Source organism: Lemur catta, chromosome 3 (genome assembly GCF_020740605.2).
Source record: "Lemur catta isolate mLemCat1 chromosome 3, mLemCat1.pri, whole genome shotgun sequence".
In the NCBI taxonomy this organism is placed as follows: domain Eukaryota; kingdom Metazoa; phylum Chordata; class Mammalia; order Primates; family Lemuridae; genus Lemur; species Lemur catta.
Window position 1 is genome coordinate 26,343,158 of NC_059130.1, and position 15,639 is coordinate 26,358,796.

General features: G+C 39.2%; 1 protein-coding gene across 1 annotated transcript; it reads right to left on the reverse strand.

Moving 5' to 3' along the window:
• Nucleotides 1-356: 356 nt before the first annotated feature.
• TCHHL1 (trichohyalin like 1) lies at nucleotides 357-5,778 on the reverse strand. Its single transcript, XM_045546330.1, has 3 exons — nucleotides 5,419-5,778; nucleotides 4,394-4,551; nucleotides 357-3,806 (listed from the first exon to the last, which is right to left on the reverse strand). Exons 2-3 carry the CDS (start codon nucleotides 4,529-4,531, stop codon nucleotides 1,203-1,205), a joined length of 2,742 nt encoding a protein of 913 aa, XP_045402286.1. The 5' UTR covers nucleotides 4,532-4,551; nucleotides 5,419-5,778; the 3' UTR covers nucleotides 357-1,202.
• Between the last annotated feature and the right edge of the window lie 9,861 nt (nucleotides 5,779-15,639).

Below are 15,639 nucleotides of genomic sequence, written 5' to 3' on the forward strand. Positions count from 1 at the left end.
TTTTTTCAGAGAGGGTTGTTTATTCATGTCTGAAGGTAGAATGAGAAGAGCTGATAATGTCAGAGGAGAAGGGTATATACTTGGATTTCAGGCTCTGGAGGACGTGTAAATAGAAGTGGAAGAATATTGAGCCTCCAAGGCAGAATGTAATGGGAGAGGGAGTATTGGGCTGCTTTTCAGCTTCAGGAAACATTGTATGATAACTATTTTATTCCTTTCCTGGGTCATTACTAAGCTCTGAGAACATTATACTTATAGTGTTTTGAAAAAACACAGATAACTGAAGTTTTTGTTTCTGATCAATGTCTTCAAGGCAAGATGGAGAATGAGGGAAAAAAATGAACCAACAAAAGAAATTAATCATCAGATTATTTAATTATCAATATAGCAAACAATATGGATAAATGTTTAGTAGACTCACTGGATAATTGGTTACAAGAGCTTATGGAATGAAGCATACTTTACATTTGTGTTTTCTCTCTCATAATTATTCTAATTGCTTATTTGATCCAGAAGCTGTGAAAGGTTTGTGTAAGGAGTGGGATTTAACAAAAGTTTGTTGAATGAATAAATGAATGAATGAATCTGTGGCATAGATTCAACTGTACCTAGACATAATCAAAGAGTCATAAATTTATTTTAATCAGTTGCTAGAAAAGCATAATTATTTTAAGTTATGGTGATATCTGAAATTATTTTGATGGATAGAATTTTAGGATGGACTTGAAATACCTCTAGAAAATGTCATGAAGCAGAATAATCTGTATCTATAAATTAACATTTTATGATTATAAGATAGTATTGCAGAGTCTTATAACTTCTATTGCTACATTTTAAGAAGCCAATGAATCAGTTGAAAAAACTGATACTTGTTAAGGATATGGAAGGGATTTTTTTATTTTTAATGATAGGTAAATTGAAATAAATTGATGAGAAAGTTCATTTCGGTACTTGGAAGTAGCATCATATGGTAGGATTTTTACCTATTGTATTTGTTTGTTCAGATGTTTCTTTGGTGGTGGCTCCCATTGCTGAATACTTTATTATTTGCTCTTGTAGAAATTTCAGAAGGGAATATAAAAGATTATTAATCTACATCTGAATGTGTACATGTGAGTGTTGAGGGTGATTTGGGGGGAGGTCTGGGGCATATTGGGATGTATGATGTTCCTTGTAACTTCTACTGTGATAAGGATAATGATTCATTGTTTTGTGATGCTTGCCTCCATTTGTGGTACTGGGTCCTGTCTCTGAGGGTGACCCTGCTTATCTTCCAAGGCCTGGGGAGCTGATGTTTGCTGTGCACCAGCAGGGGCCTCGTTAGGTGGAAGGTTCCTGTTGTACGGTTGCGATGCTTGGCTGTGGTTGAAAAAGACAGGACAATCTGAGATCTCCCCAGTGACAGGGGCCCTTGACTGGTCATTGCAAATCTCTGGGCCTGATGCCTGGGCTGTCTGAGCCTGACTTTGATCCTCCTCTTGAGTTATGTTTGTTTGCTGCAGTATCTTCTCCTGTAGGTAATGGTATAGTAGACTAGAATGAACTGCACCCCTCTCCACAGAACAGGGATCTTGGTCTTTCTGCATCCTTTCTTCAAGGCTTGACTGGGGGACTGAAGAATCATACTCTTTCTTGATTGGAATTTGTTGGTCGTCACCTTCTTCTACCAGCTCTTGGAGACTTTCATCCTTCTCCTCCAACGTTACAGTTTCCTCCATTCCAAAGTGTGTCTTGGGGGAGGCTGAATTGTCCTCATCCAGACTTTTTAGCAGAGCATCCTGGGCCTCTGATGCTCCACCTTCCTCATCTTTGGTACTTGGGCTCTGGCCATGTAACTTGTTTCTGCTGTCTCCCTTTTCAGGGAGCTGCACCTGGGAAAGCTGCTCAGGGAAGTCTGCATCCAGGGCACCTGGGATCTCTGTCTTCAGGGACTTCCTATTTTCGTCTCCTACTGTGGGCTCCTGTGCCTCTGGGTGTCTATCGTGCTCCACAGCTGCACCTGGACCCTTGGTCCCTGAGGCTTGACTCTTGTGTTCCTCTCTGGCAGGCTGTTCCTGTTCCTCTGTGAGCTGCACATCCTCTCCTCCGACTCCCAGCACCACTGCCTCCTGAGCTCTGTTTCCCTTACCTGGTGCTTCCTGCTTCTTGGTATCTGGGTTGTCGTGACCTCCTTGTGCAGACTCTCCATGCGGGTCTACCTGACTCTGGGAATCCCCTTGTACACGCAGTTCTCCTGTCTCTGAGCTGCTGTTACTTTTCTCTGGAGCCAGGCTGTTGGGAGTTTCAGAAGACCCCTTATCATTCTGTGTGACTGGTGACTCAGAATTCTCCCTCTGGTAACAATCATCTTCCTTGATTGGCCTATCATGAGTGCTGGAGACAATACTGTCCCCTCCTTCAGCCTGGTTCTCAAGTGGTACCGACTCTTGTGTTCTTTCTCTTGCTCCTGGTGTTCCTTCTGCTGTAGGACCATTTTTCCTGTTCAAAAATGCTTCTGCTATACCTTCCTCAGTGTGTCTTACTTCTTCTCTTGGCTTTGCTGCACCCTCAATTTCAGGGTGACTCTGTTCTCCTTCTGAGCTTAGATCTTGTGTCTCAGAACCTTTTTCAGCATCTTTTCCTTTTGATGATCCCTGGAGTTCCTGATGCTTCCCATCTTGTGTTTGGGATTCCAGGGCTGGTTGCTGAGTTTTTCTGTCACTTTCTTTCTGCCCTGCTGTTCCATGGGCCTCAGGGCCTCTCCCCTCTTTCCTTTCAGCTCTCATGTCAGGTATTTCCAAAACATTTCTGCTACTACCATGGACTGTCAGGTTCTTTGTTTCATGTTCTTTTTTGTGTGCTGATGATTCTTGGATCTCAGATATTCTACCATAGTCCTCAGGTTCATCTGGACTCTTTGTCTCAGGTGTTGTCCTTTCAGCATCCTTTCCTGGTTCCTGAGTCTCAGATGTTCTACTATCATCCTCAGGGTCAGTTGATTTCTGTGTCTGAGATGATTTCCTAGCAGCAGCTTTTTCTGGCTGGCCAGCATGCTCTGAACTGGGTTTCTCTTCTTCTTGCAGGGCTGGTTCTTGCGTTTTAGAGTATTTCTTAATACCCTTTTCTGCTCTAACTTCATGATCATCGTATGGTCTGTGTGTTGCTTCTTCTGGTGAAGAACTTTGGGTTCCCAAGTTTCCTTCCTGTTCTCCAAACTGGTCTCTTGTCTTTGTGCCACCTTGCTCCCTGGCTGGTTCTTCTCCCTCCCTAGGGATCTCCTTATCCTGTCCCTCTTCCTCTGTGGGACTGCTGGTTTGTTCTGATACTGCCATTGGCTTATTTGTCTTAAGTTGGGCTCCATTGTCTTCTGTTGATGCTACATCTTGGGCCACTTCCTGGCTCTGTTCATCTCCTTCTAAGTGTTGATTCTTAGGGTCACTGTGCTCAGATGCTTCTCCTGGCAGGTTGTGAGTTTTGGCATCTCCCTGTGGGTCTGCCCCATTGTGTTCAACTGCTCCATTTTCTTCAGGGCTGAGCTGATATGACGACGCCATTCCTGAAGGAAGCATCACCTTTTCTTGAGTTGGCAAAGTTCCTACTGTCTGCTGGCCATTTCTGGTGGTCTCCTGAAGATACACATCACCTGGCTTCTCACTGTCTGGCTTAGATATCTGTTTTAGTTTTGAACTTAGTAATGATTGTATGTCTAGATAACAGAGGTTGAACAAGTTGAAGACTGCAAGAACAAATTCATCAAAACTGGTGGCACCATCACTGTCAATATCTAGAAGATTCAAGTTTCTCTCCACAGCATGAAGGATGCATGGCTGCATGAAAACACAGTGAGAAATCAGTTCATTCATATGTGGCCAAGTGTCCTGAGATCCTGAATGTCTCCCAGAAATCAATTCTTTCTCCCTCCCTCCCTCCATCCCTCCCTCCCTCTCTCTCTCTCTCTCTCTCTCTCTCTCTCTCTCTCTCTCTCTCTCTTTCTTTCTTTCTTTCTTTTCTTCTTTCTCTTTCTTCCTACATTCCTCAGGAACTTGTTGTATTTCCCAAAATAGTAAGAATTCATTGGCTTGGATGCCATTTTCATCAGAGAGCTGTGACTGAGAAGGAGCATTTATATCACTTGTGAGTTGCATTTAGATGCATAATGGTTTGTGACTTCTCTCAGAAGTGTACTTTGTGGGAGCAATAGTTCCCGTGATGAAAACCTCATTTTCTCTGAAAGATTTGCTAACCCACTGCACAGATTAGGGAACTGAGACTGAAAAAAGTTGTTGAAAAGTCAGTGAATTCTGAATGCTGGCAGCCCAGTGTAAAATGGCTAGGGGTCACTGATGCTCATCTTGCATGGATTATGGAGAAAGGGCAGGTGGGGAAGAATTTCCACAGCCCTGTGAGACCTCACCTTAAGAAAGTCCCCAAGTTCGCCCTGGAGGAGCTGTCTCAACTCTCTGCGGGTCAGTGTTGCCCCATCACCGTCCTCACCAGCATACTTGTGGAATGTCTTGATTATACAGAGGGCATCTCTCAGGAGCCGAGCCATCTTTATAAACTCAGGAGAGACTGTGAAAAAGAACAAACAAAGTTCATTTCCCAGATGGGTCCTTCAGTAAGGAGATGCCAAGATCATCCTTCTTTTTATTCTTCCTGCAGGTCCATTCTCATCCCCTGCTCTATTCTGTATCTCAAAATATTGTATCTGAACTATAGGGGCGACTTAGTTTTGCACCAGACATTGTGGTAAGATCAGATCTAGCTCAGGTAGATATTAGAAGGGACACTTCACTCCACCCTGCAGTAAACAGCAACACTCGTGTGATGAGAAACAGCTTCATTGCAAAAGGAGAGTGAAAGAACTCAAGCGTAAGTATTGAAATGCACAAATGAAGCCAACAGAGTGAGATCAGTTCTTCCAGCCTCATCTGAGAGTGTCCACCGGCTTTCTTCTCCCATTGGCTCAGTCCAGCCTCCTTTGCTTAGGAAAATATAACTCTTAAAGTTAGTAAAACTTCTAGAGGGAAGAGAAGTAATGCCAAGAAAATCAACATCTATGTTTGCAGGTGGAAGCAACATGTTTTTGCCAAAGTGATACGGTTCCATGTGAACTCACTGGTAAGACAAATAGAGCCCTGACCCCTTAGTCATTACCCATCATTTAAATGACTTTACATTTTCATTTTTGTATAGATCTGAGTCCCATGCCTTGTTAAATAGTGTTCATGCCTATGTCATCCGGTTTATATTTTTTAAAAAAGAAAATGATCAAAGAGGTTCCATAAGCAAGGACTGCATTTGCATGGATGGAGCACCCATCTTATTATTAATGGGGGGTCAACTTAGACTGTGTTTCCTCTGAAATTCTCTCAATCTCATATACAAGCAAAGCAGCAGCAGCCAAGATTCTAAGTACACTCAAGCCGATAGGCTTACCTTGTTCACGAGTGAGAGCAGGTAGAACGTGGAGCAGCGGGCTGTGAGCTGACAGCAGGCACTGGAACCTTTTATTGAGTCCCTAATTGCACAGTGAACAAGGAGACACCCTCCGGGTCTAATGACCTGATTCATCACCATCAAACACAGTCTCCCCTCCTTCCCTGCTGTCAGCTTGTCTTATTTTTATTTGCTTCTTTAGGTAGTTTAAGTCTTGGCTTCAGACACATCCAAAGGAAGGGGATGAGGTTTCTTGTTTCATTTACTGATTTTTGCAGGTTGTAGTTTTGAGGGATCTCCAGGGTGGTGTTGGCTCTCCTCCCCTTTTTTAACCTAAGGACACAATTACATTTCTGTTTGACAAATCATAGGGCTGGTAGAGATCTCAGAAGTCACCTGATTCCTTTGTCTGCCTGCAGGATGGCCTGTATTTGACCCAACCCTTAGAGGTGGGTGTCAATCCTGTGTTTAAAAATAAGGGCTTTATTTATCCATGTGACAAAAGTGGAGATACCAGTTGATTCAGTTGTTTCAATGCTCTTTTCTCCTTGCCCAGAGGCAGAGTTATGAAAAAAAAAAAATCTTATGCTGGCTGTGCAGAACTTTGCTTACCTAAGATGTACTATTTTTAAAATGTGATTGATATCTGCTTTTTAAAGATGTTTTTATAATCCAAGGAATTTAGAAATATTACTATGTTCTCTCTGTCAAGGGGAAAGGGAGATGTGGATATCATCAAGCTGAGGGTGGAAGTGAGTCTGAGAAGCTGAACTGGCAAACGTTTTTATTACCTCTTAGATCTGGGTCCTTCTCAGTAGAGAATAATTAACAGGAGATTTATATTCAGTTGTTTTCTTAGGTATTTAAAAAGAGAATAGAGCAAGTCTTAAAACATCCTTGCCTCCTTTTCAAAGGATGAAAGAAATAGACAACAGATCCATAAAAAAAAGTGTAAAAGACAAAGACCAAATGAAGGGTTGGGGATGGAGGTAATTATATGAGAAAACCAAGGAAGCATTGCTATTGAGCAAAAATCTTGTTCTGAGTTTCCTGGTAATCAAGGCAGGGAACTGAATGCTTGGGGGGAAATCCATACTGATAATTTATATGTGTAAACAATTTCTCAGGATCCCCCCCCAGAACTTTTAAGAATTGGGATTAGCATGTGAAGGTCATCTTAGTTATGATTAGTTAATATCTCTTGAGCACCAACTATTTCTCAAACACTATGCCAGGCACTAGGGTGTTTGGGGTTGAGTAAGTTATGTCTTCCTATCTTGGAGTTCACGGACGAGTCTCACAAGAAGTGGCTGAAGGAAACTGGGTATGTTCAAGGCTGGACTGGAAAGAAAGACTTAGGGGAGATGTAATATCTGTCTTCAAATATTTGAAGGGTTTTCATGGGTGTGGAAGAGAAAGGAATTAACGTTCATCAAACACTTATGACATGTCAGGAACTTCACATGGGCTAACTTATTCCTTGTAGCCCTTTTAAGTAGTTATTATTTGCTTTTAGCAGATAAGGAAGTTAAGGATCTTAGAGTTAAGCAACTCACCTACAGACATGTAGGCAGAGCTAGGATTCAGAATTGAAATGCCTCAAGAATGTATGTCTCTGAACCCATAGTATTTCCATTACCTTGAGTTCCTTATTCTGTGTAATGCCCGAGAATATAGCTGGAATTAATGGACAAAACTTTCTTAAAAACAGACTCTAGTTCTTATTAAGAACTTTCTAAGAAGTAGAGTTGTTTGACAATGATATGGGCCGCTCCTAAAGTAATGAGAATCCTGTGGACTAGAACTGTTCAAATAGAGGCTGAATCATTTACCCATCATTTATGTTATAGGAGGAGTCCTGCCATGGGAAGAGGTAAGACAGGAGTGGCTTGCAGTGAAGGGCACAGAACTCTTTCAACTTTAAATATCTATGGTTTTATGCTATAGTTTCTATTTAGAAAGTCAAAGTTGGATCTTGCCTTGTCTCTAAACAATGTAAGGGCTGTCTCCCTGACTCTTTTACAGACACTCCTACTTTTTCAGTGCTTACTCAAGACCGTTTAATTATTACCCATACTCGGAGTGGGTAGTGACTCAGAGAGATGGAAGAAAGGGGAAAAGTATAAAAAATACTTATAAAAAGTATTTGCTACTGTACAATAAGCCACAAACAACTCTACCATTATCAAAGACCTTCCTGATTTCCCTTTCTTCTCCTTCAAAACAGACCCCTCTAATGGTCCCTCTGTGGTGTCCTTTCCCCAGTTGTGTATGGGGATGACACAGAAAGGAGGAGGCAGGGGAGAGTGCAATGAAAATAAATTGACTAATATAGAATTGTCTTTAAGAGCCTATTACTATTCAAAGGTCACAACCAAAGTCTTAAATAAAGGCTTTAAATAAAACCCATGAGATGGCTATTTTGGAAAGGAATGAGGGTCAATATGACAATTTTTAAGGCTTATTACACTGGAAAATTTGGCAAGCAAAAAAGAGGCTTCAGCTTATATTTATATTTTCATTATCTTTTTTACTTTTCAAGATGATGATGGACTGAGCAAATGTGTATTCTTTATATCCCTCCTGGTATCCTCTAAAATAAAAGTATCAGGCACATTTATAGCCCTGACTAAAGCATCCATGTAACTAAAACATTTGTACCCCCTTAATATTTTCAAATAATAAAAAAAAAAGGACACTAGTTCTATGGGATTGGGGCCCTACCCTATGGCCTCATTTAATCTTAATCACCTCTTTAAAGGCTGTAGCTGTGATATAGTCCCATGGGGAGTTAGGGATTTAACATATGAATTTGGCAAGGGAATAATTCATTCCATAGCATTAAGTGACAATTTAGAGTAGACACTCTGAAACACCACAAAGCTATAGGCCTAAGAGAGTCAGACTATCTCCCTGGGAAACACACTGGAATATTTTAATTTATGCATTTATGTAAGGCCTCATATTATCCTTACTTCTTAGTAGAGCCAGCTAAAACACTGTGAGATTAGGTGACAATTTGTCCAGAGAATGGCTATGAAGGACACGTGCTGGCCAACCTGCTTTGTTTGACAGAGGTATGAAGGCCACTGATTCCAAAAGAACTACCTATGCACATGACTAGAGAACTCTGTTAGCAGTCAACCAGGTTTCTTTGGCTTTTGTCCATTTTAAATGTTTTCATGGTGGAAGCAACATTATAAAAACATTTTTGGGCCAGTGTGGTGGCTCACACCTGTAATCCTAGTGCTCTGGAAGGCCAAGGTGGGAGGATTGCTTGAGACCAGAAGTTCAAGACCAGCCTGAGCAAGAGCCAGACCCTGTCTCTACTAAAAATAGAAAAATTAGCTGGACATGGTGGCACACGCCTGTAGTCCCAGCTACTCGGGAAGCTGAGGCCGTTCTAACAAATGAGAGGTGATGTCTCATTTTGGTTTTAATTTGCATTTCCTTGATGATTAATGATGTTGAGCATTTTTTCATATACCTGTTAACCATTGGTATGTCTTCTTTTGAGAAATGTCTATTCAGGTCCTCTGCCCACTTTTTAAATTGGATTATTCATTTTCTTGATCTTGAGTTGTTTGAGTTCCTTATATATATTTTGTGTTAACCCCCAGCATTACACTTCTAGCCACAAATGGGTAGGAAATATATCCTAAGGAAATGTAGTCAGCATGTCAAACAAATATCTGCACTCCCATTTTCACTACAGAACCATTCACATAGTCAAGGTATGGAATCAACCTAAGTGTCCATCAATGGATTAATGGATAAAGAAAATGTGTTATGTATATATGCAATGGAATACTATTTAGCCTTTAAAAAGAAGGAAATCCTGTCATATATGACAACAGGTATGAATCTGGAAGACATTATGCTAAGTGAAATAAGCCAGGTACAGAAAGACAAATACTGCATGATCTCACTTGTATTCAGAATCTAAAAGCTGAACTTGTAGATGCAGAGAGTAGAATGGTGGTTACCAGGGGCTGAGTGGGCAATAGGCACATGGGTGATGCTGGTCAAAGGGTATGGAGGAATATTTCTGGAGATATTTTGTACAGCATGGTGCGTATAGTTAGTAACAATGTATTGTATACTTGAATATTGCATAGAGAGTAGATTTTAAATGTTCTCACCACAAAAAAGTATGTGAGGTGATATATGTGCTGATTAGCTTGATTTAATCATTCTACAATGTATGCATGTATCAAACATCACATTGTATATCATATATACTTTTATCTGTCAATTAAAAATAATAAAACCAACTCTAATAAATATAAAGAGATTAAATGAGATAAGACTGGGATACTCTAAAAAGAGGCAATCAGAACACAAAAAAGTGTTTTTAGATTAAAAGTAACTTCTGAAATTTAAAAAAAATCAATAATAAAAAGATGACTAAATCTTTTAGAATAGTGTTATCCAATAGAACTTTAGATATTTGCACTGTTCAATATGACAGTTACTATTAGTAGCTATATGTGGCTATTAAGCTCTTGAAATGTGACCAGTGTGACTGAGGAACTAAATTTTTAATTTTATTTGATATTTATTAATTTAAATTTAAATGTAAATAGCCATATGTGCCTAGGTGAGTACTTTATTGAACAATATAGTTTAGAATATAAAGCAAAAAGAGGAAGAAATGTAAGAGGTGGGAGAAAAGATAAGACACATATATAATCAACTTAGAAGATCCTACTTTCAACCAATAGGAACCTTGGAAAGATAAAATAGGAAGAAAAATAGGAGATTCATTTATTAAAGAATTAATGAATATTTTCTAGAGACTTCAGATTTTAAAAGTTCCACGAAATGTTTACCTAGGTTTATCCTTGGAAATTTTAGCACACCAAGGAGGAGGAAAAGAAAGGTCAAGTATCTTGCCCAAGGCTGTAAAGCTAGTAAGTGCAGCCAGGCTTGGCAGTGCTCTCCTGTAGTCCTAGCTACTGAAGAAGCTGGGGTGGGAGGACTGCTTGAGCCCACGAGTTTGAGGCTGTGGTGCGCTATAATAGTGCCTGTGAATAAACATTGTACTCCAGCCTGTGCAGCGTGGAGACTGTCTGTAAAAAAAATAAAAAAAAATAAAAAAGCTAGTAAGTAGTAAATCCAGTTTTTGCTTTCAGACAATCTTATTTCTATGCCTGTGTGCTTAATGTAACAGTATAGACATTTATTGTTTCCAAGTGTTAGAGTCTGTCCATGGAAAAAGCATGGCATATTTGGTTGTGTTAGAAATGTAAAGGTGTAAGTGGTACTGTCAAAACTTGATGGAAAAAGAAACATAAGTGTTTTCCGGGCGCGGTGGCTCACGCCTGTAATCCTAGCACTCTGAGAGGCCGAGGCCGACAGATCGTTTGAGCTCAGGAGTTCGAGACCAGCCTGAGTAAGAGCGAGACCCCATCTCTACTAAAAATAGAAAGAAATTATATGGACAGCTAAAAAATATATATAGAAAAATTAGCCGGGCATGGTGGCACATGCCTGTAGTCTCAGCTACTCGGGAGTCTGAGGCAAGAGGATCGCTTGAGCCCAGGAGTTTGAGGTTGCTGTGAGCTAGGCTGATGCCACGGCACTCCCTCTAGCCCGGGCAGCAGAGTGAGACTCTGTCTCAAAAACAAACAAACAAACAAACAAACAAAAAGCCATAAGTATATTATTTAGAATTAGAAAAATAACACAATTGAAACAATGAAAAACATCAAACATTGAGAAAGGGAGAGGAGAAGGAAGGTAGTATTGTATGTGATTTAACTCCTCACTTGTCATATTGGAGATATCATTTAAAATAGATAATTTTTACTACTAGAAGTTACTGCCAGAAGAATAAAAATAAAAATGTAAAGAGAGCTTTTCTCTAAGGAATGGGATGAGGATTAAAGAGGTGTGGGGCAGGACACTTGTTTATATTTTTATTTTTATCGTAAGCTTTTCTGTATCATTTGATATGTTATGATTTACATTCTGAATCAGTTTAATGAAATATTTTGATGTTATAAATATTAACTATAGAATATATAGAGGAGAAATTAATATTTATCAACTATCCTTATTTAATAAGTATTTTATGTATATAAACCTTCCCAACTACATTTTAATTACCAGAAAGGAGACACTGGGAATTATAGATTCTTTACGGTGATTAGCTTTCTAGAAGAAATTATAGTGAAAAAAACTAATCACTTGAGTTAGAATTAGACAACCTGGGTTCAAAACCCACCTCTACTACTTGTCATCTGTGTATCACCAGTGTTTACATTTTGTATATATTTTTTCTCATTTTCTCTCAAATTGTTTTTGCAAAACTGAAATAATTCAGTCCATGCCATTTTGTAATTTTCTTTGTTTTATAATATGAGCAGCTTTCCAGTTCGTTAAACATTTTTCTACATGTTTTGATGTGTACATAGCATTCCATTGTATGAATGTACTACATAATATGTAATCATCTCTTTTTTGGCTATCTTAATTGTTTCCAGTTTTTCATTATTATGAGCCATGGTGTGATGAAAATTTTGTAGCTAAATCTTGGTGTGTACCATGGTCAAACTTTTAAAGCATCATAGGCTCCTCCAAATTATCCCTTCTTAACAAACCCCTTTTAACAAGCACAATTTTGTAAATGAAATGGTTGATATTTGTTATAGTTGGCACATCATCTTGTGTTTAAATAAAAAATGTTTTCATAAGTTGTGCAAGCACTTAATAGTGCATTGAGGCTCTTGTATAATCAACATGGACAGTGTTTTTATGATTACATTATAGGATTTTCTTTCAGTGCCTATTAGGTGACCAAGAAATAACTGTTGAATAAACAAGTGGGAAGTCTGTATGGGTCCACCTCTGAACTTTAGTAATTATCTGACCTTAGACAAGTTTCTAAACCATTCTGAGTTTGATTCCCTTATTCAGAAATGGGGAAGGGGGTAACATTGTCCAGAATTCCAGAATTGTATGTTAATTAAATGAATTAACATATGTAAAAACATTTGGCTTATACTGCATTCTGCTGAACTAACAACCATGAGAAAGCCTGGGACTATGTCTGCCTTGATCACTATTATATCACCAGTCCAGTCCAGTGCCTGGAACATGTTAGGTGCTCAATAAATACTTGTTAAGTGAAAGAAGATTGATAGGAGTATACTAAAATGAAAGATACCAGAATTAAAAAAACTAGGCTTATTCCTATCTCTAGTTCTAAAACTTTGGGCCTTTTATTTCTATGGGTTTAGTATCCTCATAAAAACTAGGGAATGGGCTAGACAATAGTAATCTCTCTCATTTATTGACCGATCACCTTATATTTTGCACACATTAGTTCTACTCTTCATAATCCTGAAAGGTAGAGATTATTATAAGGAAACTGAAGCTTAAAGAGATTATGTAAATTGCTTCACATTAGACTGCTAGGCTGTAAACCTGGGTTTTCATGACTCCAAAATCTGAGTTCTTTCTGCACTACTATGCTGCCTCCCTGCTAATGACTAGAGTCCTGTCTTAGTCAGTTCAGGCTGCTATAACAAAGAATCATACACTGGGTGGCTTACAAACAACGTAAATTTCTTTCTCACAGTTCTAGAGGCTGGAAGGCTGAGATCATGTTGCCAGCATGGCTGAGTTCTACTGAGGGCCTGGTTCCTGGTTCATAGATGGACATCTTCTCCCTATATCTTCACATGGCAGAAGGGTGGTGAGAACTGTCTGAAATCTCTAGGCACAAATCCCATTCATGAGGGTTCCACCCTCATTACATTGAGAGTTAGGGATGAATTTTGGAGGGACACAAGCATTCAGTCTATAAGTCTCCTCCAAGCCCTAAGAGCTCACAAATCTGTTCTACTCTAAACCGGTTACAAACATATTTAGTGAACCAATCACTACTTTAGACTTCTAGGAACAATGGTTGGAAAAAAATTGGTCTAACAATTTTATACAGAAGTGTTATTTTATTTTATTGCATGTTACCCTGGAACTTATCATTACTTGAAGCCACCCCCACCTCTGTAATAATAAATTCATAATTTCAATCTCTCTGTTAAATTTCTTGTTTTGGTCACTTATTGCTTTCCTCATTTCATTGAATTGTTTCTCTGTATTTTCCTGAAGTTTGCTAAGCTTCCTTAAAAGTTAATTTGAATTATTTTTCAGGCAGTTCATACATCTCCATTTCTTTAAGGTCAGTCACTGTGCTTTGTTTTGTCCCTTTGGTGATATCATGTTTCCCTGAATGTTCTTGATCTTTGTGGCTGTGGTTGGTGCCTACGAATCTGAAGACATAGGTACTTATTTTAGTTTTTGCAGACTCGCTTTGTCTGGGAAAGTCAGCTGTCCAGAGATTCTGGGTAGGCTGTCTGGTGACTGGAATAATAAATTCAGTTTTCACACTCCCTTTCCACTACCTCCTCTCCCTAAAGCTATCCCATTCACTGATTCTCAACATATTGGATTTTCTGTCTGATTGGAACTTACAGTGCACACACTCATGTCTCAGTCTCTGCTTGTACTCACTTGTTTTTCTTTCCTGCTTAGATTCTGTAATGGTTAATTTTATGTCAATTTAGCTGGGCCATAGTGCCCAGATATGTGGTCAAACATTCTGAATGTTTCTGTGAGGGTACTTTTTTGATGAGATTAACATTCAAATTAGTGGACTTTGAGTAATGCAAGTTGCGTCCATAATGTGGGTAGGCCTGATCCAATCATTTCAATGAATAGAAAAATAAAAAGACTGACATCTTCTGCTAGCAAGAAAAATTCCGCTAGCAGATAGCTCTTGGACTTGAACTGTAGCATCAGCTCTTCCCTGGGTCTCCAGCTTGTCAGCCCACCCTGAAGATTTTGGACTTGCCAGCCTTCGTTACTGGGAGAGCCAATTCCTTAAAATAAAGCTCTCCGTGTATATACGCTCTATCTGTATAAAGTAGGTTCTGTTTCTCTTGAGAACCCAGACTAACACAGATTTCATAGTCCATTACTTCAGTAACCCCATTTCTTGCTGGTATTCTCAGATCCCTTTCCTTCTTTGTCTTGAAGCCGCATCAACCTGGAAAAATCTCAGCCCTGGTTGGGTCTCACTCCATCTATTTTAAACTATCTTTACTTTCCTCAATTATATGACCGCTACTCCTCCCTTCTCACTCTTGGAAGATGATTCTTTCCTCTTTACTTCATAAAGAAAGTAAAAAAATAATCAAACCAAAATTCCTAAACTTTCTTCCACCAAACTACAAATTTACTGGCATTTATATACATTCATGTTTTCTTTCTGTTCTATCAGAAAAGGTGTCCATCTAGGCCTAATGTCTCTGTTTGGATGCTATCTTCCACCTTCTCAGGAAATTTGCTATGCTGATCATTCCCTCCCTTTTCTATACTTCAACCTCTGTTTATTGGTTCTTTCTCATCAGCATTTATACACACTCAAGTCTATGGCATTTTACAAAATCCTACCTTATGCCCACAACCCCATCTGACCTTGCTCCTTCCCTTCATAATTTAGTATTCTTGAAACATTTGTCTTTTTATGTTTTTACTTATTTTCCTTGCATTCTACAACTCATTCCACTGATCATCACTGACCACCATGTTAGCAAATCATCAGGCACTTTTCAGCATGGATCTTACTTGGCTTCTCAGAAACTAATATTTCCTCTTTCTTGTAGCATCTTCATTCCTTCCTAGCTTTTGTGATACCACATACAAATGGTTTTCCTCTTACTTCTCTGACTACTTCCTTTAATTCTCCTTTTTAGTTTTTCACTTTTGTCTTTCTTTTAAATGTTGCTGTTACTCAAGGTCTGTCCTAGCCCCATTCTTTTTTTCTTACTCCATGTCCTGAATAATCTCATTTACTCTATGGCTTTGATTACTACTGATAAATTGTTTTTCCCAGCCTGGAATTAAAATCTCATCTCTGCTTCTCACTGCGCCCACCCCACAGCAATACATGGGACAAAAATTAACCTTTCCCTTGACCTAGCCTTGCATTCTCATCCCACTAAGGGGTACTAACAGATACTAAGACCAGAGCTCACTCCAATTCCCAGGCAGAACCAGAATAAACTGAGGGAGAAGAAATCATGAATATTCAGGAATGACTCAGTAATGTCCAAGGTTGAGAAATTTTCAAGATACAAGAAAGGACTTAGGGCTTCAATATTCATAAGGGAGGAATGGCCTATTTCACAGATAGGCAGTAGATGCTCTGCA